The sequence below is a fragment of the Notechis scutatus genome, chromosome 1, assembly GCF_049901735.1.
Source record: "Notechis scutatus isolate UNSWTSFEM ecotype Mainland chromosome 1, rNotScu1.2, whole genome shotgun sequence".
In the NCBI taxonomy this organism is placed as follows: domain Eukaryota; kingdom Metazoa; phylum Chordata; class Lepidosauria; order Squamata; family Elapidae; genus Notechis; species Notechis scutatus.
In genome coordinates this window covers 259,752,417-259,776,859 of record NC_142009.1, presented here as the reverse complement: position 1 = coordinate 259,776,859, position 24,443 = coordinate 259,752,417, and the positions used below count along the sequence as shown (strand labels likewise).

The following is a 24,443-nucleotide window of genomic DNA, read 5'->3' as shown; positions in this document are numbered from 1 at the left end:
CTTACCATTAGTGTAGGAGGAAATTAGAACTTGGCCCAATGCCAATGTTTCCAACTGGTCAGCCAAAATGGATTTGAAGCAACATCCTGCAATGTCCTTCATTTCCACTTGAGATTAGGTTGGAGAAAGCTGTTGAAGCAGCTTAGCTACATTCAAAACATACATTCAGTTCATTTTTTTTTCTATACCAGTTTAATAACATGTAAATTATAAATGGCAGCATCAGGATACTCAATGAAAATGGGGAAAAATGAGATGGTAGGAGATGAGGAAGACAGTGAAGGTGGCACTACTGGTAAGAAAACCAAAGAGAAGAGTAGCAATATGAAACATAGTGGAGAGGTATTTCTTTTCTTGCTACTTTCCCCCCCTCCTATAGGAGAGACAAGCATGACAAGTAGGTGAATGAGCAATAAATACACACTAGTCACACTTACAAACATAACCCCCCATAACCCTGTTTCTGTACAGCATAAGACCAAAGACTGCACTATTTGCCTTCTTGTAATAAAGATTTTGAGAGCGGTTTGGTGTAATGGTTAAGGCATCAGATTAAAAACTGGAAGGTGAGTTTCTGTCCTGCTTTGGGCACATAGCCAACTGGGTGCCCTTGGGACCAGTTACTTTTTCTCAGCCCTAAGGAGGAAACAGTGACAAACCATTTCTGAAAAACCTTACCAAGAAATCTGCAGAGACTAATCTAGGTGTTCTCCATGAATGGAAGGCCAAAAAAAGAGAAAAGATTTGGATAGTTAGAAGCTAAGCTGGGATTCTGCAAATTCCTGGATGCATGAGGATAAATAACTGACACAAAATAAGGCTTCTTTGTCACCAATGAAAACAGGAGATAAAGCTCATGAAGCCTATCCCTGACAAATCTTTTCACTGCCCATAAATGGCTTGAAACAGGGCAGTTTTCTTTCATATTTGGATTTTTGCCAAGCTGTAACAGTGGAATAATTTTGTGTTTCAATTTGTCATCTAATATCTGAGGAACATAAAATAAGACTACAACTAGACTGAGAACAGAACCAAGCAGAGTCATACTCATAATTGATTGACTGTGGTGAGTTAATCTAAGAACACAATGTATCTTCTAATATTTAGGGAAATAATTCTAATTTCTAAAAATTAGTTTGTTTTGTTTAAATCCAAACATTGTGTTCAATATTGCTAGCTTGTCATGAAAGTCAAAACGTCAACTGTTCCATTAAAAAGTCATCTCAATTTTGTTTACAAATTACTTGATTCCAATACCAAATTCGGTGCCATTAAAAGTTCCTGCTATTCTAAATACTTTTTGTTTTAGTTTAAGGAAGAACATTTGTGGCTTTAAATCTGCCTTAAAAGCAATGTTCCATAAGTAAGATTTGTTTTGTTCTATGCCTCTTTTCCCAATCTAAAGCTAGAAAGAGAGTTGCTTATTTTATGTAAACATGTAAGTTACTGATAAATTTATATGCACTGCAGCTTGTTTAAATCACATTGGGTAATCTTGATTTTAAAAAATGCATCACATAGAATACATAATCTGCTTGTTTGGTTTCCAATTTATGTTTGGCTTCTGATACTATATTTGAAGTTACTTTCTATTAAGATCTTTTTCATTAACAGTACCTACAAATAATAATAATAATGTAGAATATTCTCAAAGAATTAAAGTAATTATCATAATTGAAGAGTCTACATATTTGTAGAATCAGGGAAAGTTGCCAACGAAACAAAAAGAACAGTACTTGCTAACCTTAAAAATAACAACAGTATCTCTATAATCCCAATGTGATTAACACCATTACTTTTTTACAGGTAGGCTGTCCACAGAAGCAGACTCTTGTAACTATCCTTTGAACTAATTCATGTGTAGATGGAAAGATTCATTTCCTTCTGCTTGTTCAAAACTTTTACAATCCCCATATAAGACAAATTGACAACATTGAGCCTGATTATTTTAAAAAGTCAGATATATGCACGTCCTTACTGGATAAATACCTTACTGGATAAATATCTGGATTGGGAATCATCTTTATAAGTGTTGAGAATGAAAAAAAATACTGTTCAAAGAATGTGCTTGTGGAGATTTCATCAGTCATTGAAGATATGTTAAGGAATACAGGTTTTTTTTAATATAAACATGTTTATTTATCTCGCTTAGATCTGTAACTGCTGGCTGTAATTTCCCTTAAAAGGGGAAATGGATCAAAACATTTTCTGGTGCTTTTCAAAAAAGAGAAATTTAAAGGACACCAGCAGGAATTTGAGATTTCTCAAAATCTTTAAGCTGTAGGGGGAAAAAGACATGTGACATGTAGTATGCATACCCATTAATTTCCATCAGTACCAGCATCAGTTATTAAGGTGGTAATACAGCAAGTTTAAGTATTAATGACAGACAATGTGCAAATTATAAGGAATGATAGAGGAATACCAATCCTTACAAACGGCATTGCTATCCAGGAAATGTGTTCAGGAGAGATCTCTTTCAACACTTCACATTTGAAAACATGTGGCTGTCCAGATTATATCTTCTATTTCTTACACAAAATTTTAAAGTGCCAATCAAAGCTTAATTTGGGTTTACACAATTATATCAACAGATACACAAAACAATTAATGCATCCCTTTTACCACAGCAAGTCAGACTAATAAAAAAAAAAGTGCTGTAGCTAAGGGTGTGCCTAAGCTGTTCACCAGTTTAATATCTAGTCAGGGCTCTTTATTATGCATGTAAATATTCAGGTGCTTCAATGAAACAGAAAAAGCTGAAATGTAATTGTTGTTCTGTTAAGCCACACTTCACTTCTTCCATCTTTTTAATGTAAAAGTTTAAATATATCAACTGTCTGAGTAAAACGTTTATGAATTTACAGATTCTTATCCAAATTTGCTGCAGAATTATATGACATCAATGAAGTCAGTTGGATTATTTCTGCCTGTTCAATTAACTATAGATATTTTCTTTACTCTGTAACTGCCATTTTTGTTTTAAATCAAAGCAAGGGTCTGGATCTCATGTGCAAGGCTCAAGGTGACGCTTAGGACAGAACATGCAGCGCAAACGGCATTTCTTTCCATATCCGGGTAATATAAAGCTGACAACTGTAGTCTTGTCTTTATGGGCAATGAAAATAATCCCTTTACTATGAACTTCCTATAAAGGAAAACAGAGATAACTCTTCTGGTAACATGTAATAGTACACTGGCCAGTGTTTTTGGCGTTTTAAAAGTAATCTTGAGTATTAGATTAATTCACTTGCTGAGCATTCATTTGAGGCATTCCCCTGTTGGGTCTTGGGGGCCCTCCACGACCTAGAAAATAAAAATAATGATTTATTTTGGAACTGAGATTTTTGATTTTCAAGATTAACATTTATTTCTACATAAACTCTTTAAGTTTGAAAATATTACCCACTATCTGCCTTCTCAACAAAGAAACACATTTCAGATATACAGAAGCAATGTCCTGAATGTCAGAAATAACGTACAATTTCATACCAAAACCTTAAACATCCTACAAGTTCCTTACTCATAGACACACTCCTACCCTAAACTTCTTTTCAGATAATATTTGAATGGAATGACAAAATACTACAGTCAATGATATGGTATACAATTCTAACTGGCTTGTTTATGGTTCTGTGTAGTCCAGCAACATTGAAACTTATTTTTTTCAGAATGGTCAGCTCCCCACCCCTCCAAAAAATACTGATTTCCACACTAATGGCAACAATAAAACAACACTTCTGAACAAATAATAGCATGAAAGGGGAATATACAGTTGAAAAAATAAATTAACAACCATAATTATAAACTGCAACTATTAAAATAAACTTGAAGTATCTGAAGATAATCAACTCCAGAATCTCTGTAAACATTCATCATAATTAAATTATTTAATATTACCTCGGGGGACTCCCCGAGGGCCACTTTGTCCAGAACCACGTTTGAAATTCTGTTGATATCCATCCTGAAATAAAAAGACCAGTCAGTAATGAAAAAGTAAAATCCAAAATTCTAGTGTTTTAGAAGAAGTTGTTTAAGCAATGGCAAAAATGGAATAACAACAAAAATTTTCAAAGTCTTTGACTATTGAATTTCATTTCAAGACTGTTTTCCCTCTTTTCTTAACATTCTGTATACTCATAAGATATTTGCCAAGCAATTGGGTATGAGGGGGATTCAAATACATATTTACAAACTATGATATTACAATGTACTTAGAAAGTCAACCAAGAATTCCCTTATTTTGGATGATTCTGATTTGTGGATAAGCAGTGGCCATGAAAGTCTTTTTACAGGAAATAATGTACATCTACAATCTAATAAAGCAGGGTAACAATAAAGGAGAATATTTGTAAGCTCGGGAATGAAATGAATCCCAGAGTACTTCCAACTTTAAAAGTTAAAATGTGATCTGAAATTAATTTTTATTGAATTAATTTTAGATCCAATATATCTTCACAAACAGTTGTAAAAACATATTTTATCTCCTATATAGTCTACATTCAAAAGATCACATATAGTTGAATACACTTACTCGCTGATAGTTGGGATAGTCTCGTGGAGCATTAAACTGTGCCTGGGTGTAACCACTATTTGGAGTGTTGGCAAATGAAGGACGGTAGCCATCATATCCTCCTAAAAATCAGGATAAAACGATTACTAGATAGGATTATCTTATGAAATATACATGAATATATTTATGATGTATCCAGAAGTAGCATTCTGCGCACAAAGAATCTTATTGAGCATTCTGAGAAAGCACCACAAGGGAGGAGGAATAAGTATGTTGATTCCTGCTTGTAATTGTTATAAGTATGATCATGGAGAATTTCCTTAAAAACGGAATACACTAGAACTTCACAATTGAATATTAAATTCTTCTTCTATCTATACCATACTTAACCTTTTAAGATAAAATTACCAAATAAGTGTCTAAACTACATCTGGGCTCCTGTGCACCATTCATTTCCCACTATATGCAAGATTTATTATAAATTATTTAAATGCATTAATAAATTCAGGCACCAAAATAAAGAATACCACCAAGAGTCATAGTTTGTATAAGTGAAAGACTTGCTTTTGTAAGCCAAGGAAGTAATAAGCCCTGAAAAAGATGCAGCCATTTAGCCAGTTACAGATGGAAAGTCAGTTTCAGTTTCATATACATTATACTAAACTTTTATCAAAACACTTGTAATTAGTTCCTTCTCATACTTTGCCCTTGTGTGATCTGCTTTGTTCTTTATTTACTAAGACTACACCAGAGCAACTACTACAAAGTTTATGTAATGCTGCACTTTTTTGTTTTTAAAAAATTAAAGCATGCTACTCTAATGTTTAAGCTTGTTGATATTCTGCATTTCTGAAAAACATTCAGAATTAATCTTAAAAGGTTTTTAAGTTTTTACCTCTAAACCCATTGGCTGGTCCCCTGTATCCATTCATTAAGCCTCGAGTGCCGCGTGATCCACCACGAGACACTCCCCGGCTGTTATAATAAGGCTGACCGTTACGTGGGAACCCAGTATTCTGTTGTGGAGGCTGCTGGTGGTTACCTGCCACTTGATGGGACTGGTCCGGGGAACCATGGAAAGTGCCAACCACTAAAATGAAAAAAACCAAGACAGTACAAGAAGTTTGAATGTATACTCCAGTTTCCTAAAGACTCAAATAATATCAAGCTAACTCACCAATGTACTCTGCTTAAGAGCCACCAAGTAGGACAGTAAATGTTTACCTATCTAAAGAAAGATTGTTTGCAGAATTAAATCCAACATGGCAGTCTGAATTCCCTAAACATGTAGAATGGTCCCTGCATTTCACATAATTTAAAGAGTTCACTCTGTAACTTCATCAATTTAGTTTCCTAAAGTTTTTTTGGGGGGAGGGGGTCCCTTTTACCAGCTAGGATATGGGTTTTGTTCAGTTTGGTATATAAAATCATCAACATTAATATTTATCCCATAGCATTTCCCCCTTTGTAAAACCATACAAATATTGCAGAACTGCTTTTTTCAGAACGTGCACAATGTATTATATAAACACCATCAGTAAAGAATTATTTAGTCTACATCTCTTTAAAACGTTTTTGAGAGAAGAGCATTCAGTTTTTCAGAGTTTTACCTGTCTGAAGCTGCTGTTCTTGCTGAAGTTCTGATTGTTCTACTGGATGAGGCTGATTGGAGAATGTCTGGCTGTAGCCGGTCTGGTACTGATTTTGTTGCTTTAGAGTTTCTGGCTCATTGACAGGAGGAACAGGTGCATTCATGTTAAATACCTAGGTGGATAGTAAGTAAAAATCAGTTGAATTTTTAAACTCAGGATTCAAGTGATATTCTATAAACATTTCAAAAACATAGACCAATTTAGTCTAGTGGTTAAGACACCAGGTTCAGAAGGCACCAGATATGAATTCTAATCCTGCCTTAGACATAAAAGCCAACTGCTTTGGGCTGTCACTCTCTCTCTCAGCCCAACTCACCTCACAGGATTGTTGTTGTGGGGAAAACAGGAGGAAGGTGTGTTGGATATGTTCATCATCTTGAGTCATTTATAAAACAAAGTGGGACACCAATAAAATAAAATAAAATAAAATACTAATAGTATTTAGAGAAAATTGACCATTATCATGATGCTGACATCCAAAATTTTGTTATCTATGTTTTTAATATATTTAATGCTTACCGTCTGCATGGACTGGAATGGAGCTGCATTAACATTGATTCCGCTGCTATGCAAGGGTTTGCTAGAGGCAGCCTGAAATACCTGAGGCTGGGATGCAGCTGGAATTGGCGATGATGTTGGTGTCTGATCTGTACTTAAGGTTATTGAAGCCTGACAAATAAAATACAACGTAACATTAGCAAGCAAGACATCAATACCATTGTTAATTATGAAATAGGTTGTTGCTGATGAAGTGTGCCTAACAAAAGGGGAAAGTGTAAAATTACATAGTATCCTCTCTTTATTAAGAGTAGAAATATCCTAGCATTCTACTCTGAATTAACCTTGAACATGAAAAGATTACAGAAAATAGTTTCCTGTGCAGGAACAGTAAACCTACAGAGGCATTTCCATGTCAATCAAATATCAATTATATCTAATCATCTTTTGATTAGATGAAGTCTACCCAAATTTAAATTTTAAAAATTGCTTCTAAAATGTTCAGGATCGGAGCAGAGAAACTTAAAAAAGCATTCAAGTTAAAAAATTATCACCTCCCCCCACCCTGATATCTAAAATAAATGGTTTCCAATATTTTTTAAGAGGGGCACTCATCTATATATGCACAACTCTTTCCCCTCCCAAGCATAATGAAGTCTCATAACTTGCCTGAATCTGGTCAATTGATTCTTTCTGAGGTCGCTGTTCTGTTGAATGAGAAGGCTGATACGTGGGCTGGGATGCTGTATATCCCTCACTTGTGGAAGAAACCAAGGGGACCTGTCAAAGTTTTAAAATTTAACAGAAACTCCGGCCAGGGCCTCTCGGTAAGTCCTTCCTTTGAATATGTAGAAACTCTAGAAGGCTTTTATTTCTTCTAATTCACAAAGTGCTACAGGTAGTCCTCGACTTACAACAGTTCATTTAGTTCAAAGTTACAACAGCACTGAAAAGTGACTTATGACTGTTTTTCATAGCTACAACCATTGCAGCATCCCCATGACCATGTGATCAAAATTCAGATGCTTGGCAACCGGTTCACATTTATAACTTTTGCTGTGTCCCAGGGTCATGTGATCACCTTTTACAATCTTCTGACAAGCAAAGTCAAATGGGAAAGCCAGATTCAGTTAACAACCAGGTTACTAACTTTCAATTTCAGTGATTCACTTAACTGTGGCATGGAAGATCGTAAATGGGGCAAAACTCACTAAACAAATGTCTCACTTAACAATAGAAATGTTGGGTTCAATTGTGGTCATAAGTCGAGGACTATCTGCATTTTGACATTTTCCCTGAGTTTCTAGCTAGGCCAAAAAAATTTAAAATTGTTTAAAATTTCTGCAAATTCTAATATTAGCAGGCTTTCGTATTATTTATTTTTATATTACAGCACTGCTTTGTGAGATAGCTATATTAAGGATTACAACCATATAGTTTTTTATTTCATAATCTTTTAAGAAAGCCTAGTAATTATACTAGCTGCACCAATTTTTCTAATGATCCTTTCTATTTCTCCAAAAGCTTTGGAGAACTGCATAATTTGGATAGGAGATTCAGTTCATAGATCTTTACACAAGTAAAGTATAAAGCCCAGTCTCTGAACCAAGTAGGAGCACATTCATCTCATCCACACTTTGCCTGGGTAAGCCTGCGCTGATTTGCAAAGCAGAAGGAAAGCCCTAAACAAATTTTGAGAGATAATTAAACCTGTAAGAGTAGGCACCTGTCAAAGCCATTTGCTAATGACAATTCCTACTTATGACCATTTATTTAGCAATGATGGTGCTGCAAAAAATGACTCACGGCCTTTGCAGTCTCCCCGCAGTCATGTGACTGTGACTTGGGCACTATTGTGTATTTACAACAGTGTCCCACTGTCATGTGATCACAATTCGCCACATTTTCATCTAACTTCCAACAAGCAAAAGTCAATAGGGAAGCCAGTCACAAGCGTGGTCACATGCCTTATTTAACTACCATGGCATTCATTTATTGACCGTGGGAGAAAGGGCCATCAAACATCTCAAGAACCACACTTAATTATTAATTTTCAGCTCCCTGTTGTGAGACTAAGTCAAGGCCTACTTCTCTTCATATGCTGGGGAGGGAAAGGGTTCTGACATCATCAAATTAAGAACTCGTCTAATCTATAGACTGATAGATTTTATAGAACAGGTCAGGCATTAGATGAACAGCCTAATGAACAACCTATGCTGGCAACTAAATGATGGAAATATAAATAGTTATCTTGGAGTTGTGGGAAGCTTTGATACTATTCAACATGGCATCATTCTAAACAATCTGATGATTGAGACTGCCTTGCAGTGGTCTTAGTGTATTTCTCTGGACTGTGCATAGAAGGCAGTATTGTGAGACTACTGACTACTACCATCTAGATTACTGACCAATGGTATCCCATAGGACTCCATGTTGTTGCCTATATACTCTTATACATGTATTAAACTGCAAGGAAAAGTATCCATAGCTGCGGGGAATGAAGCACCATTAATGTTCTGGTGATTCCCAATTCCACTGCTCCTTCTTTAGGGAAGTAGTCAATATCCTTGGACATTACTGAAGCTCAGCAATTGGGTAGATAATTTAAAACAGATATAATTAAATCCAGATATGACAGAATTGGTAAAAATGAATGAAAAAAGTGAACTTGAGGACTAGGGTTCAGGAGATGCTACACAACAATCTATGAATGTTTTCTCCTTCTCAGGCATCACTAGATACAACATGAGTATGGAACACGTTTGTGTATTTATATTTAATGCATCTATTTATGAACAACTCAGATATGGCAATCGTTTCCCAGATTTTATTTATAATCTTGACATGACTAATATGGCTTACCACTACTCCTGAAAAGTAACCAGAAGCAAAAACTAGTACCAAATTTCCTTTAATTATTAATACTCGATGATTTTAGCATTGATTTTAAATGTATATTTCCTATATTTATTTCCTATTTGTATTGTATTTTAGCTGAAGTATTGAACTGAACAGAAAATTAGGACATAAATAAAAATGAGCAGTAAAATAGGAGAACTCATTATATGAAACCTCAAAAATAACTGGAACGAATGCTACAAGTAGTCCTCAACTTACAACTGTTCATTGGATTCAAATTTGAATTGAATAAAATAAAATGATTTCAAACTTACAACAGCCTCAGAAAAAGTGACTTACAACCTGCTACTTGTATTTACAATCATGACCACCTTGGTGATCACATTTCAATTAGGTCCCTTGGCAACCAGCTCATATTTATGACGAGTTGCAGCATCCTTTGATCATAATTTGCAAGCTTTCCAGCCAGTTCCCAACAAGCAACATTAATTGGGGAAACGACAAAGTGGCACAATTGTGGTATAAAAATAGTATAAAATTGGTCTGGTCATGACTTGCTTAAGGACTGTTTAGTGAAATTTTGCTCCAAATTATGGTCATAAATCTAGGACTACTTATACAAAAACTGGCCCACGGTTCAAAAATACTCCTCTATGATTTTTTAAGGGAATGAAAAAACTACCTCTAAAGTGGTGAAGATATTCATCACAGAACCAAGAATAAACTTAAAATCAATTTAAAGTCTTTTATTACTTTTCCAAAAGTGTATATTTGTGATCATGTCATTCTGAAACCGATAGTAAAAATTAGCAAAAATTTTAGTTATATGAAATGCTTGCTCTATTCTGATTTTCATTTGTGGTTTTAATCATGGCTCCATCTTTAATCCTAATCCTTATTCACCATTAATTTTAATGGAAATTTATTTAATGAGTCCAAAAACCACTTTAAGGTCCTAGAAAGAAATACTTTTAAATTTTAAAACTACAGTAGTTAATTGGTATTTAAACTAATCTAACATGTTTAGACTCAATGAAAACTGATGGTGACGTATGAATGGAATTATACATTCTACACAAACAATGCTTGCTGCAACTATCTAGAACAGGGGTCGCCAACCTTTTGGACCTCAGGGAATACCAAACTCATACTTTTAAATCCTGAGGACCACTAATATGACTTTTTTAAAAAAAGATAACACACTGCTCAAAAAAATAAAGGGAACACTTAAACAATACAATGTAACTCCAAGTCAATCACACTTCTGTGAAATCAAACTGTCCACTTAGGTAGCAACACTGATTGACAATCAATTTCACATGCTGTTGTGCAAATGGAATGGACAACAGGTGGAAAGCATAGGCAGTTAGCAAGACATTCCCAATAAAGGAGTGGTTCTGCAGGTGGTGACCACAGACCACTTCTCAGTTCCTATGCTTTCTGGCTGATGGTTTGGTCACTTTTGAATGCTGGCGGTGCTTTCACTCTAGTGGTAGCATGAGACGGAGTCTACAACCCACACAAGTGGCTCAGGTAGTGCAGCTCATCCATGTGTTGTAGCACATCAATGCGAGCTGTGGCAAGAAGGTTTGCTGTGTCTGTCAGCGTAGTGTCCAGAGCATGGAGGCGCTACCAGGAGACAGGCCAGTACATCAGGAGACGTGGTGGAGGCCGTAGGAGGGCAACAACCCAGCATCAGGACCGCTACCTCTGCCTTTGAATCCAATTGAGCACATCTGGGACATCATGTCTCGCTCCAGCCACCAATGCCACGTTGCACCACAGACTGTCCAGGAGTTGGGGGATGCTTTAGTCCAGATGTGGGAGGAGATCCCTCAGGAGACCATTCGCCACCTCATCAGGAGCATGCCCAGGCATTGTAGGGAGGTCATACAGGCACATGGAGGCCACACACACTACTGAGCCTCATTTTGACTTGTTTTAAGGACATTACATCAAAGTTGGATCAGCCTGTAGTGTTTTTTTCCACTTTAATTTTGAGTGTAACTCCAAATCCAGATCTCCATGGGTTGCTAAATTTGATTTCCATTGATAATTTTTGTGTGATTTTGTTGTCAGCACATTCAACTATGTAATGAATAAAGTATTTAATAAGAATATTTCATTCATTCAGATCTAGGATGTCTTATTTTTGTGTTCCCTTTATTTTTTTGAGCAGTGTATATTTAATATAAATTTTTTATTTTTTATATTAAATATAAATGTACTATTAAAAATTATGTATAAGCTTATTTAATTAGAACAAAAATATATAACAAGAAAAGCAGAGCATTCCCCCCCAAAAAAAATCTGGTCTCCTGTCATTTCATATTTCCCCCAAGTCAGAGGAAACCTCTCCCTCCTTTACCAGGTGTGGCTGCCTGGAGTTGGGGGAAGGAAAGGGGGCTGGGTTGGAAGCCTCCCTCCACCCCGGGTCTTTAACACCTGGCTTGCTTCTCTACTACTGCTCCTCCTCCAGCACCTCCTTCTCCGGGTAGGGCGATTATGAACTAACCGAGATGCTACACTGATACCCCAGTTGCTCTCTTTCCCATGGTAAGACTTGGCATGTGGAGAAAGGAGCTGGCAGCTGCTACTTGGCGGTCCTGCGGGCAAGGTGAAGTCATCCCGGTCCCAGTTAAGACATACCAGTCACAAACCCAGAGTCCAAGCTGAGAGGGGTTGCTTCCCCCTGCTGGAAAGAGCAGAGGGCGCAGGCACACATCGTTCAGCACAGCAGACAACCTCCACTCTGGGCTGACAGGCCATGTACTGAAGACCAGATGGCTGCCGGGAAGGTGGGGCAACAGGTGATACTGGCGGCGGATGGACTCATATGCACGGGAGATCGTGGCATAGGCCTGGCCTGCAAGGGGGTGGGGGTTGAGGGAAAGGAACCTCTGAACTGGTGTTGCCTCTTGCCTCCGCGCATCAAGGAAGTTGAACAGCTGCCAGCGATGCCCTCGGGGGAAGTTGTTGCAAGGGGGAGGCTCGCCCCCTCAAGAGCTTCTCTTCCTCCTCGCCAGAAGCACTCACACGCAAAGTGCTCACCGCCCCTGACCAACAAGCCTCCTCCTTCCCGCTAAGCGTGAGTGCTTCTGGCAAGGAGGAAGAGGGGGTCAAGCCTCCCCCTAGGAACATCTTCCCCTGAGGGCAGCTGCTTCCTGCGGCTCAGGAGGTCCGCGCTCTTCCTGCTGCTGCTCAGCCTTGATGCGCTGAGGCAGGAGCAGCAGCCACAACACGGGTTTACTAGGGAGACTGCAGGATTGCCCCACCTCCCCACCTCAGCATGCTGTGGCCCACCAAAATTTTCTCACGGCCCACCAGTTGGCGACCACTGATCTAGAAATGGCTGGACAAAAAAAAACAACAGTATTTTGAAAGACTCTATGTGAAATTAATTAATGGCTGTGATTCAATTCACCCTAAACACTTTACAGGCATGGTTCTAATTTGGAAAGAATATTGCAAGTCACAATGACATGGTAATTCAAATACTAAAATAAAGCCAACTTCCACAGTTAATTTCCAAGGATAATTATTACTTCAGAATTTTGAGTACATGAAATATACTTTGAACATACTTTTGAGAACATGAAATATTTTGTTTCATGCAAATGTTTTGTTTCATGAAAACCACCCCATCTATATTTTCCAGCACCTAATCCTAACCTTTCTTCTGCTGTGTTTAATTATTTTTACATACCATTCAGTCTTTCATTTTACTAATGTTTTTTACTCTACTTCTGTTTGGAATATGTACCCAGCTGAAACGTATTTCAATCCAAGCACAGATCTCCTGAAACCGACCACCCAATGTTTTGTATAACCCTAGTTTTAAGAGACTGTTGCTGCCTTCTCATTGTGATGTCTCCATCTGTTTGTACAGAGACATTTACAGATTTCTTTCTATGTAACTTCCCTAATGGAATTAATGCTAAGCTAAGCAGTATGCTAAGTTATGATCTGTATCATACTTTGAGTATGATAGGAGTTCAGATTTTTTTGAAAAAGGAGTTTTATAAATATTTTTTAATTGTTTGTGGATTCTTCTATAACCAGAGCAGGGCTTTTACATGGGCCTGAGGAAATATTTTTTTCTGTATTTCCTTTTCAAAGCAAATATGAAATAGTTCCGGATGATATCTCAAAATAGTGTGAAAGCTACAAGCTTGGGTTTTCAAAGGAAAACGGATTGCCCCAGTTTTGGTAATCTAGAAGTACATTATTAAAAGTTCATCCACTTCTAATTACATGCTAATGAAGAAAGTATTGTAGAACCTAGCTCAACAATTCCTAAATGAGGAGGAGGGAAAGGTTTAGAAAGAAATATCCAGCCATTAATTATCAAGGATTCTTACCTGTGTAGCTTCAGGTTGTACAGGAACCTGGGTTGTTTGTGCAAGTCTAGATTCAGCATGAACTAGAAATAGGATAATATAATCAATATTGACATTAATACAGTGGAAGTTTCTTTAAGCATGCCTCATTATGTTGCGCTTGACTACTATAATTTCTCCATGGAACTATCCTTAAAAATATCCAGAAATATCAGCTGATACAAAATGGATCAGTTAAGTTTCTAATTATACAAACAAAAATATGTAATTCAGTATGGGAAGAACGATTTTCTATTGCTTATAAGCAGCCATTGTAACCTCTAAAGTTGTAAACGAAGGACTGCCTCTCCTATTTATAAACCTGTCCATATATTAAGACCTGCAGGAGAAATTATTTTAAGGATTCCCCCAATTTCAAAGGTAGATTGACTTGGAGAAACATTTCAACAGGATTTCCTTAGGATGGGTGTTAAGTCCCATTCTTTCCACTTTAAAATGTACACTTAAAATGTGTCTTTTCAGCCAGACTTTAAATATTAATTATAAATATTAATTAACATGTGAATATTTTTATTAAGATTTATTTTTCCTTGTAAAGTTGAACATTCTACAAATGTAGAAAGGTGGGATATAAAATGGAATGAAATGTAAAGATACCTAATTACTTGAGTTTCATTGCCATTGAGTTTTGTATAGTTCATATACAAAAATATTATATTACAGACCTGGAGGGCAAACCATCTGTGGTATCTGCAAAGTTTGTGGATTCATAGGCTGAGCTGAAACAATAGCAGGGTCAAGTGCTTGGTTCTCAAATTCCAGCATAGAGTCCTAGATAATTAAGCCAAAATTTAAGCCAGCTTCACTAGAAGTATAAATTCTTATATTATTAAGACTAGATTTAAGACAGCTTCACCACAGACAAAATCAATGAAAATCATTCAGGGCCAAATTCTGTTTCGGTTCAACTGAAGAAAACAGTTCCTCAATTGGATTCTACTCGTTTTTTAAAATACTGTAATCTTATATTAATCAAATTAATTACCTGCATAAAGTTATATGGGCCTTGCATTTGTGCCATAAGATCCTGCACCCGTTGTCTTCTAATAAGTGGGTCTGCCTGAGCTACAGTTGTAAGCGTATGGGCATCTGGAACTGGAGGAGATGTAGCCTGTGGTTGCTGGAGTGAATTTACCACCTACATTAAAAATAATCAATACAATTTCAAACAGTCTATAATTAAATGTTAAATTGACAATATTATCTACTAGCAACCTTGCAATGATAGTATATTTGTACTCCAGGGGAAAAATATAAAGATAAATGTTTTTCAGTTTTAAATAGTTCTGGGTCAATATTTCCTTTAAAAAGTGCAAAAATGGGAAGGATGATTTGGACAAAACTAGCATTATATGCGATTAGCTTACGTAAAAACTGAGAAACAAAGCAGATCTCTGTAAATAAAGTATGCTTGGGATTTTAATGACAGTAATCAAAGGATTTTATACAGATAGTCCTTGACTTACGACCATTTAACAATGGTTCAAAGTTACAATGGCCTTGAAAATAGTGACTTAAAACCCGACCACCCACAAAAGTTATGAACATTGTACCACGCTTGCAGTCATGTGATCACAATTTGCGTGCTTGGCAACCAGCTCATATTTGATTGTTGCAGCCCCTTGCTGTCACATGATAGCGATCTGAGACACTGTCAGCTAGCTTCTGACAAGTAAATTCAATTTGGGACGCCAGATTCCCTCAACAACCATGCTAAAATGGTAGCAAAATCAGGTCCAGTCATGTAATGGTTCACTTAATGACTGCGTCACTTACTGCCAAAAATTCCAGTCCTAACTGTGATTTTAAATTGAGGACAATCTGTAGATATATCTTTATAAAGGGGAAAAGATAGGATTCTTAAATGTTAGAACCTAACTAAAACACACATAAACTTGACAGTAAAGAACTTATACAATTCCAACAGCATTGGTATGCATTCATAAGGAGATGCTAACCTTATGATTGCTTATTTTTATTATATATTAATGCTCAAATGCTCTTTATATCAATGAAATTATCATAAATATTCAGTGCTTGTTATTACTGATACTCTACGCACAACCATACAGCTGCTGAAGTTTTGCATTTTCATCAGTTCTGATCCATTTATATTAATATAAAGGCTCAAATGATATATGTAAGGATTTCTAGATAAATACAGTGTATAAAATAATACACCACTAAATACAGGTAGTCCTTGAGTTACAACAGTAGTTAAGGCTGGAATTTTGGTCACTAAGCATGTCACATAACCATATCACATAATCATGGCAATCCTTTTAGTCCCCATCATTAAGCAAGCACCTCCTTGCAACTTTCTGCCAGCTTCCAATAACCAAAGCCAGTGGGGAGCAAAGAGGTGCACATGTTGCCAGGGAGAGTGCACAAATAGCTGGTAAACACTGTACAAGTAGAGCCAATCTCAATAAGAATAGATGAGGGTGTGCAGGTGATTAGCACAACACAATTGCAGAGAGATAGGGGGAGGCAGCATAGTTGAGAGACTTATCAAAGCAACTTGCAACTTTCCTTGCCATTTCTCCATATACTTTGCTTGTTGCAAACTCTGATCATGCAAGTTGAAGGCAACTATTCCAAGTATGAGCTGGTTGTCAAGCGCCCACTTGTTCAGCATTGTTGCAACTTGCAACAGTCACTGAACAAGTTGTTGTAACCCGAGGTCTTCTATATTTGGAAAAAATATTCATTCCTGTCAAAGGTTTTTTTGAGAACTGGTTCAAAATTAATTATTCTGTTTTCATTACCACTATAAGTTATGAAAGAATTATAACTTACTGAAATTTTATAAAAGGTACATAACAATTTACCTCAACAGTTTCAACTGTCCACTCATCTACTTGTTCCTTTTCATTATTGCTGAACTGAGCCTCTGCCATGAACTGTCTGTTTACATACTAAAATAAAAGTGAAAGAATATAACAATAAACCAACAACATTCATTCTAGAAAGGTGACTACAGTATTTCTACTAAAGAGTACCTCTGTTGATTCAACTTCACTTGGTTCAGTGTATTCTTCTGTTGGTTCTGGCTCTGTGAGGAAAATACACTCTTTACATAAAGCTTTATTAAAATGAATTTTATATTAATAATATTTAATTATTAAACTTCTATGCCTAATTTTCAGTAATTGTGGATGGCTCCAACAATCAAATAAATCACAATCAAAAAATAGTAAAAATATTCTTATTTATCTATATCAGGGGTAGTCAACCCTTTTATACCTACCGACCACTTTTGTATCTCTGTTAGTAGTAAAATTTTCTCTAACTGCCCACTGGCTCCACAGTAATGGTGATTTATAAAGTAGGGGACAAAACCCCTAACGCCCACCATGAAAGCGGGAACGCCCACTAGTGGGCGGTAGGGACCAGATTGACTACCACTGATCTATATATTAGCTGTGAAGTAAAATTATAACCGTTTATTTCAATCCACAAAATACAGGCCTTAAAATCTAAGATATTTCATTATTTAATAGTTCTCTTGAACTGTATGTTTAAAAAATATTGTGCCCTTCTGAAAATATTAAGTAGCTGGAACACTGACTGTGTAACTCACTAATCTTCTCTTTATTCCCTACCCCATCTGAGTATCCTAGCAAACATTTTAGCTCATTTTGTGGGTTGTGGAAATTTGAACAATTAAAATAGATGTCTTGAGTTAAGGGATCCATCCCACCCATTAACATCTCTCAAATCTGTTTCTTCTTGTTGGAGGAAACTGCAAAATGGATAACTCATATCTGAGAAACTTGGCTTCCATTTTATATATTAACCCTTGAATAAACTAAAGTCTAAAAATTATGGCTTCTCCTTGTAAGTTCTTCACTAAACATATACTCTTGTAAATTCAGAAGCTAACACCACTTGATTTAATAATGCTTTGCTAGCCTAGTTTTTAAAGGCTGGCCAGTGTGACATACATTTGACCAAATTACTTTGTATGAAAATAAATGTGAAAACAATTTAAAAATCAATTTCTAAGTGTGTAGTGCAGGGGTGTCAAACTGGATTTTTTGGAGGGCCAGTTCAGTATTGTAGTTGTCTTCCATGGGCCAGCCGGGGGCTGTGGGGGGGGAGGAGATGAGACAGATGCTGTCCTGCAGCACCCTACCAGCCAAAAGGGGGCATGGGGGAGCCACGAGCAGTCCCTGCGCAACCCGTTTTTGGCCTGGGCGGCCTCCTGAACCACTCTGCCAGCCAAAATGGGTCGCGCTGGGGCTGCCCCCCCATGGCCCATTTTCACTAGCAGAGGCACTGCAGGACAGTCCTTTGCTATTTCCAGGCTGGCCCCGCAGACTGGATCTAAGCACCATGTGGGCTGGATTCGGCCCACGGGCCTTGAGTTTGACTACCCCTGATGTAGTGTGAGTATAGCCTTTTATATACAATATAGCATAGTAAGCAAACTGCACTCAACAAATAAGTACACACAAGGTTTCAAAAATTCTACCATGAGTATTATAAATTTTGACTCAGAAATAACTCCCATTGAGCAAAGTATGAATCTTTAATTAACATGATTAGTATCAGACTCAATTAATTCTTTTAATTACCAGCTTCTGTCACAGAATCTTCAACTGCAGGTGCAGATGCTGTCTCCTCTTCTTCACAAAGTCCATTTTGATGATTGTGAGTACTGTCAAAATAACTTGTTTGAAGAACGCGTTCAACAATTTCTTTTAGGGCTTTATCTGTTACCATGAAAACATCACTTTTTAATTGTGTCATTTACCAAATATCTTTACATTAACTACAGGAGAGAGAAACTATCATTATGTTTCAATTATTCCATATTTTAAAAAGTATATCAATTTGAAAAAATGTTTCTATTTACAGAAGCATATTAAAATGCATGTATATTTGATGTAATATAACGTCAGCAAGCCGAGTGCTTTAGGACCACAGTAGCGCTGACTGAGCTATAATTTCCAAACTGATAGAAGCTTGTTGACTGGACAATCTAAGCGTTTCTGCCTAAAGATGAGAGCCAATTTTTGCCATGTCCCTTTAGGGCCAGACTGAGTCGTGAACTGGGAAAGTATCAGTTGATAGAGGGGCGTGGTAAAAAAAAAAATGAAGGACTCAAGTCTCTGGGCAGAAAGGCATGTATCTACCCATGTGTGGATTCCAATCGATGTGCTGGAGAAAAGCATTTTACTGGGCAGGCTTACTCTAGAGAGAATACTAGTATACTGAAGCCTATTTGCTCAGGGCTTCTGAAGTTGTGAAGGATTTCTGGAAGCTTCCAAAGTTGCATATGAACAGGCTTTGGGAAAGAAGGCTTGGTATGATCTGGAGATGCTTTGGGTAGACTGCATGGATTTCTCAATAGAAAGGCAAGCAGCATGCAACAGATCTAGAGCACTGGGTGGTAAGGGCAATTGTGTTGTTCCCCAAGGCTCATGTGACTTGGAGAATGTTGCAAGGCCTGGGGCATTACCAGCTTAGTCAGTCTGCTAAAGGCCTCAGGCCTTTATTTCAGATCCAGACTTGCATTGCTGAATGCATTGAGTAGGACAGCCTAGATTGGGAGGAGATAGACAAGGGGGATAGTTGCAGCAGTGCCATAGTTTTACGAGTATTGCTTTGTAACACAGCGGCATGCAATGGCCATAACTTAAGGCATACTTCCTAACTCTCTTGGTTTAGCACCATCATAATTTCAAAGCCACTGAACAATCATTAAGCAAGAATTAGCTGTATTGTAAAATTAACCTGGCTATCAATTCATTCTTTTTCAGTAGGAGACATGAAATTTGTAATATTTTTCTGCATAATACGCAACTTGCAAATCCAATTTCTGCTAGGAAGTATTTGCTAATCATTCCCAGCAATATAATACAGGGAAACCTTTTCTAGATGTCAACGCAATTGACTTTACATGTAGCATACCAATATTTGTGCTGTGACTCAGGCACTCATATTAATGTTATGTCATTACAGAAATAATATAAATGATGTAAATCCCCAGGATGTGATTTAATGGACATTCCTAAATGACCAACTTTCTTCCCAATTAGACCATTAACACAAATTTTAAAAATGCTCTAATAATAGCTAATAAGATTGCACGATTAGAAAACACAATTTAATACAGGGCTGTCAAACTCATGGCACACAGGCTGGATGCATCACGCACTGCCATGCCCATGTCCAGTTTAGCAGAGGGGGGAAAGTCACAATACATCATGTAACGATGCCGTGATTATGTGAGTTTGACACCCAATTTAATACGTTGATTATGGGCCATCAAACTGTTTCTGACTCTTAATGGCCACATTCATAACACTACATCCCTAACCTGGTCTTTTGGGTCTTCCAACAGTGAACCTATATAACAGAGTCCATCCACCATGTTGCTGATCATCCTTTTCCTCTCTATCCTTCCACCTTTCCCAGCATCAGAGGGTTTTCCAAAGAAATTATATATTTTCATAATGTGGCTGGACTAAGGTAATTTGAGTCTACGTAGTCTTTTGTGTCTTGAAAGAGAACTGTTATTAGTTGATGGTCCTTTGATTTCTTGGCTGTCCATGGTATTCCCAGGAGCCTTCTCCAACACCAAATCTCCAAAATGTCAGTACTCTTCCTCTCCTGTTTCTTCAAATTCCAACTTCTGCTTCCATAGACAATCACAGGGAATACCATGGCTTGCACAATTCTTTGTAGATACAGAAACATTATGTTTTAATATCTTATCCAAATCTTTTGTTCTACGAAGTATTAATCTATGATAGGTTTTCTGACTGCTTGTTTGATAGTTGATCTCAAAAGGCAGAATCTATCCACCATTTCAATATCTTCACTATAAATTATAAGTTTGGTTGTTCTACCTGTCATTAGTTTGGTCTTAATTTAATTAATTTAGTCCCATTTTTTTCACTGTGCTCCTTGACTTTTATTATCAGAGCTCATAGATCCTTTGCAATTTTAGCTATCACCATGTTGTCATCAGCATAGTATAACTTATTGATGTCTCTTCTTCCAGTTTTAAAACCATGCTCATATTCTTCTAATCCAGCTGCCCTTAAAATAACTTAGCATATATGTTGAATAAATAAAGAGAAAGCAAAGCCTTGTCATGCAGAGTTGCCATCCTGGAACCAGTTTATTTCACAAAATTCTGTCTATATAGTGGCTTTCTGATCTGTGTATCATGAGGACAATAACGTGTCTTGGGATTTCCATTCTTCTGAGTACATTCCAGAGCTTGATGTGATTAACACAAACAGAAGACTTTCTATAATCATTAAAGCACACAATGACTTCTTTTTGGTATTCTTTGGCATTCTAAGTTATCTATCATGCATCAGCAATAATGTCTCATGCTCCTTGCCTTTTCTAAAACAGCTTGAACATTTGGCATTTTCTTCTTTTGGATGATCCTAAGCATTGTTTTGCTAGCATATCAAATTAAGGATACTGTATGAGAATTTGCAGTCTGTCTCCTTTGTTGATAATACCATAAAACCACAGGTACTACAAATGATAAAGAACCACCCTAAATATTCTAAATGTTATCTTTTGAAAATCATAAGAATAAAAATACTTACATGTTGTTCCGCATATAGATTTTTCCTTCCCCTCCAATAGATCCCACAAATGAATGGATGCCTGTTCATATTGTTCATTCAACCTTCAAAAAAAGAAATTAAGAGAAATGTAACGTTACCTCAAAAGTTTCCTGTTGACAAAAAAATAATTAGATCACAATTACAATTCTGAATTATTTTGGCTTTATACTCAAGTATATACCTTATGTTCATGTCACGTTCAGGTTCAACCAGCTTGTAAAACTCATCAAGTATGGATAGTTCTGCTTCTGTTAATATAGATATCCCATTTGTTCCTTGTTTTAGGTCATTGCGCACTTCATCATCACCCAACTTGTCCAAAATATACTGCAATTCAAGTACTGTCTTTAAACGTTTTTGTTCAGCTTCTTCTCTCATTAACTGTTCCCGTCGAGCTGTCTTCTTTATTGTTTTTTGAATCTGGTGAAAAATATGTTTGCTTAACAAGTGTTTTAAAAGTAAACAAACTTAATGGTTTCTACATATTAAAAATCCTAAGCATCTTAACAGGAAAAATCCAATACTTAAAAACTATTTCAAATATTTTCAGTGTTTCCTGAAAAGTTTCTGAGATCATAGCTAAAGATTTTCCTCCTCGCCGCACTATTTAACTAGATTTATTTTTTGAACAAATATATTCAACCGCCAATCTAAACAAGGAATTTTGGGATACAAGCAGAAATAAAACATAAACTATACAATTTCAACACAAACTAATCATTTCAAAATAAATTGAACCAAGGAGCCTAAAAATTATATCAATGTATCAAACCACACTCACATCAAAGATCCATTAATATACTGGGCCCACTGCTGGGGGAAGTGCCAGATTTTCAATATTCTGAAAAGCTAATAGGATCAGGGTTGTCTAAATCTGAGGTGGAGGAATGGGAAGGAGGCTATTCCACAAGATAGGCCTCATTTCCTGGAATCCATCAGGTGACAATTCTTCATCACTGGGAGTCTGAAATCCACTCTGCCAAATCTAAAGGAACAGGCAGAAATCACTGGGAATAGAACTCCCATAAATAAACTGGCTCAATTCCATATAGAGCTTTAAAGGTGACAACAAAGATTCGCCTCTTTAAGGCATAATTAAATGTAATTAGTCTTCTCCATACTAGCAGTCTTTTCCACTATTCCACCAGCACCAGATACTACTTTTCTCACCTCCCTTTTTTCACTGTTGTTTTATGAAACATTTCAGTATCACACATCATAAATGAAATCAGAATTCTTGATTTTATATTTTCTATTGCATTTGTGAAATTACGCACAATGTACTTTGTCCTCCTACAGCTATCTTCAGTTTCTGAGAAATTTATCTCTATGGTTAGAATACTGAACAAGGCACAATAGGAAATTGCTAGGTGGAAGAAAACATGGGACGGATCTTTCCAGTTAATTTATTATCTGTTTTTTTCCCCCCAAAAAAATCAATAATGTCAAACACTAAAACAAATCTTAATGCCATGTAAAGCATCTCCAGTAGATAAGCTTTTGCCTTTACTTGAACATATCCAAGAGAGTTCACTATTTCTCTAGATAACTAGTTCCACTGTACATTTGTTCATGGTGTAATAATTCTTTAAAGAAGTCTTCTTCAAATTCCCAAACATTTAAGTCCTTGGATTAAATAAAATCACGGTGTAATACAATCACTTGTGCTCTGGGGCAGGGAATATTACTCATTCTAAACAATTAAAAAATTCCTGCCTTTCCCCAAAATCTAAAATGTCATGCCCGTCGGAATCTGATTCTGATGGGGAGGCTGAGCAGCTGACAGGGAGTGGGGTGTGACTCTGTTGGCTGTGGAAAAAACTGGGGAAGGGCAAAGTCCAGCTGGGCAGAGCAGGGGAGAGGCAGAGCAAGGCAGAGGGAATTCGGAAGAAGATCCAGGCCCATCCCCTCTTCATCCTAGGGCACGCAGGTAGGAACGGAGAAGGGAGCAATGTGAGCTAGGTAGCTTACGGGGGAGGAAAGGGCCCTGATTCCCTTCATTAGCTGCAGCTGGGAATAGAGTGTTTAAAAGGGGAGGTTATGCACAGCAACTCGTGGGAAGCAAATAGTGAGTTATCTTTTATGATCGAGGCTTATCTGGGTTCCTGGCGTCTTCCCAACTATGTGTGTTTTGTTGGCCTTTGAAGTCTGCAATTCCTTATCCTGCCCTGTCCAGTTAATTGCTGCAGCATGGTTTGTGTGGATTTTTATTTACGGTTTATACGTACTTTGTTTTTGGACTGAATTTCCTTCATTTAAAGACTGTTCTTGGGAAAGGTTTTTCTCCAGCCAAAGGTAACTGACATTGGGGGCAAAGTTGGATGTATTAAAGGAACTTTTCTGACTTATGTGACTGTGTTGCCTTTGTGCCATGCCCCACGTCATCACATAAAATTAAAAAGACCCTGAAATAATGGATGTTTATATTCGTGTGATTTTGTGCTTCTGGGCATGTGAGAAATTGTAAAGAGTCAATCTTTGTTCATGTTTATTATGCTTTTCAAATACCATCTTTTCTCATCATATGTCAAGGCTGATTATCACTATAAACATTAGTCACACAGAGAAATATATTTATGTTTCCGGAACTTGAGGGCTGAATCAATTTTTCCACCCACTCAATTTCCTAATTTACTTAATATTGTTTTTGTGGTGCTCAAATCAAGTTATTGATTCACAAATAGTTATTTTCTACTTAGACCATTCCTGAAGTATTCAAAAAATATTTTTGAAAACGGTTAACATTTAACCGAATAAATGCTTTGTTTTGAATCTAGGACAAAGAATTTTGTTCCCGAAGAGCTACACATTTCAATAAAACAAATTAAATGAAACAAAATCCAAATGGGTAATGTTGGTGAGAATGGCACCCCTCTGTTCCTTATACAACTTCCAACATAGCATATTTCAACAGCCTAAC

The 24,443-nt window shown here is 36.9% G+C and overlaps 1 protein-coding gene across 12 annotated transcripts in view; it reads right to left on the bottom strand.

Annotated features, from left to right (window-relative positions):
* Nucleotides 1-2,114: 2,114 nt before the first annotated feature.
* The window catches only part of CAPRIN1 (cell cycle associated protein 1), a 46,248-nt gene continuing 23,919 nt past the window's right edge, over nt 2,115-24,443 (bottom strand). For 3 of the 12 annotated variants that reach the window (XM_087951183.1, XM_087951184.1, XM_087951182.1), the window contains exons 5-19: nt 21,705-21,943; nt 21,503-21,585; nt 18,503-18,640; nt 16,925-16,977; nt 16,754-16,840; nt 14,908-15,060; nt 14,588-14,693; nt 13,884-13,945; nt 7,333-7,443; nt 6,685-6,834; nt 6,124-6,277; nt 5,409-5,603; nt 4,535-4,635; nt 3,901-3,964; nt 2,115-3,306 (exon numbers count right to left, since the gene is read on the bottom strand). In XM_087951183.1, coding sequence (XP_087807309.1) covers nt 3,242-3,306; nt 3,901-3,964; nt 4,535-4,635; nt 5,409-5,603; nt 6,124-6,277; nt 6,685-6,834; nt 7,333-7,443; nt 13,884-13,945; nt 14,588-14,693; nt 14,908-15,060; nt 16,754-16,840; nt 16,925-16,977; nt 18,503-18,640; nt 21,503-21,585; nt 21,705-21,943 — 1,761 coding nt within the window. In that variant the 3' untranslated portion in view covers nt 2,115-3,241. The remainder of the gene's footprint in view (nt 3,307-3,900; nt 3,965-4,534; nt 4,636-5,408; nt 5,604-6,123; nt 6,278-6,684; nt 6,835-7,332; nt 7,444-13,883; nt 13,946-14,587; nt 14,694-14,907; nt 15,061-16,753; nt 16,841-16,924; nt 16,978-18,502; nt 18,641-21,502; nt 21,586-21,704; nt 21,944-24,443) is intronic. The other 9 variants (XM_087951188.1, XM_087951190.1, XM_087951189.1 and 6 more) reach the window with 3 other exon arrangements.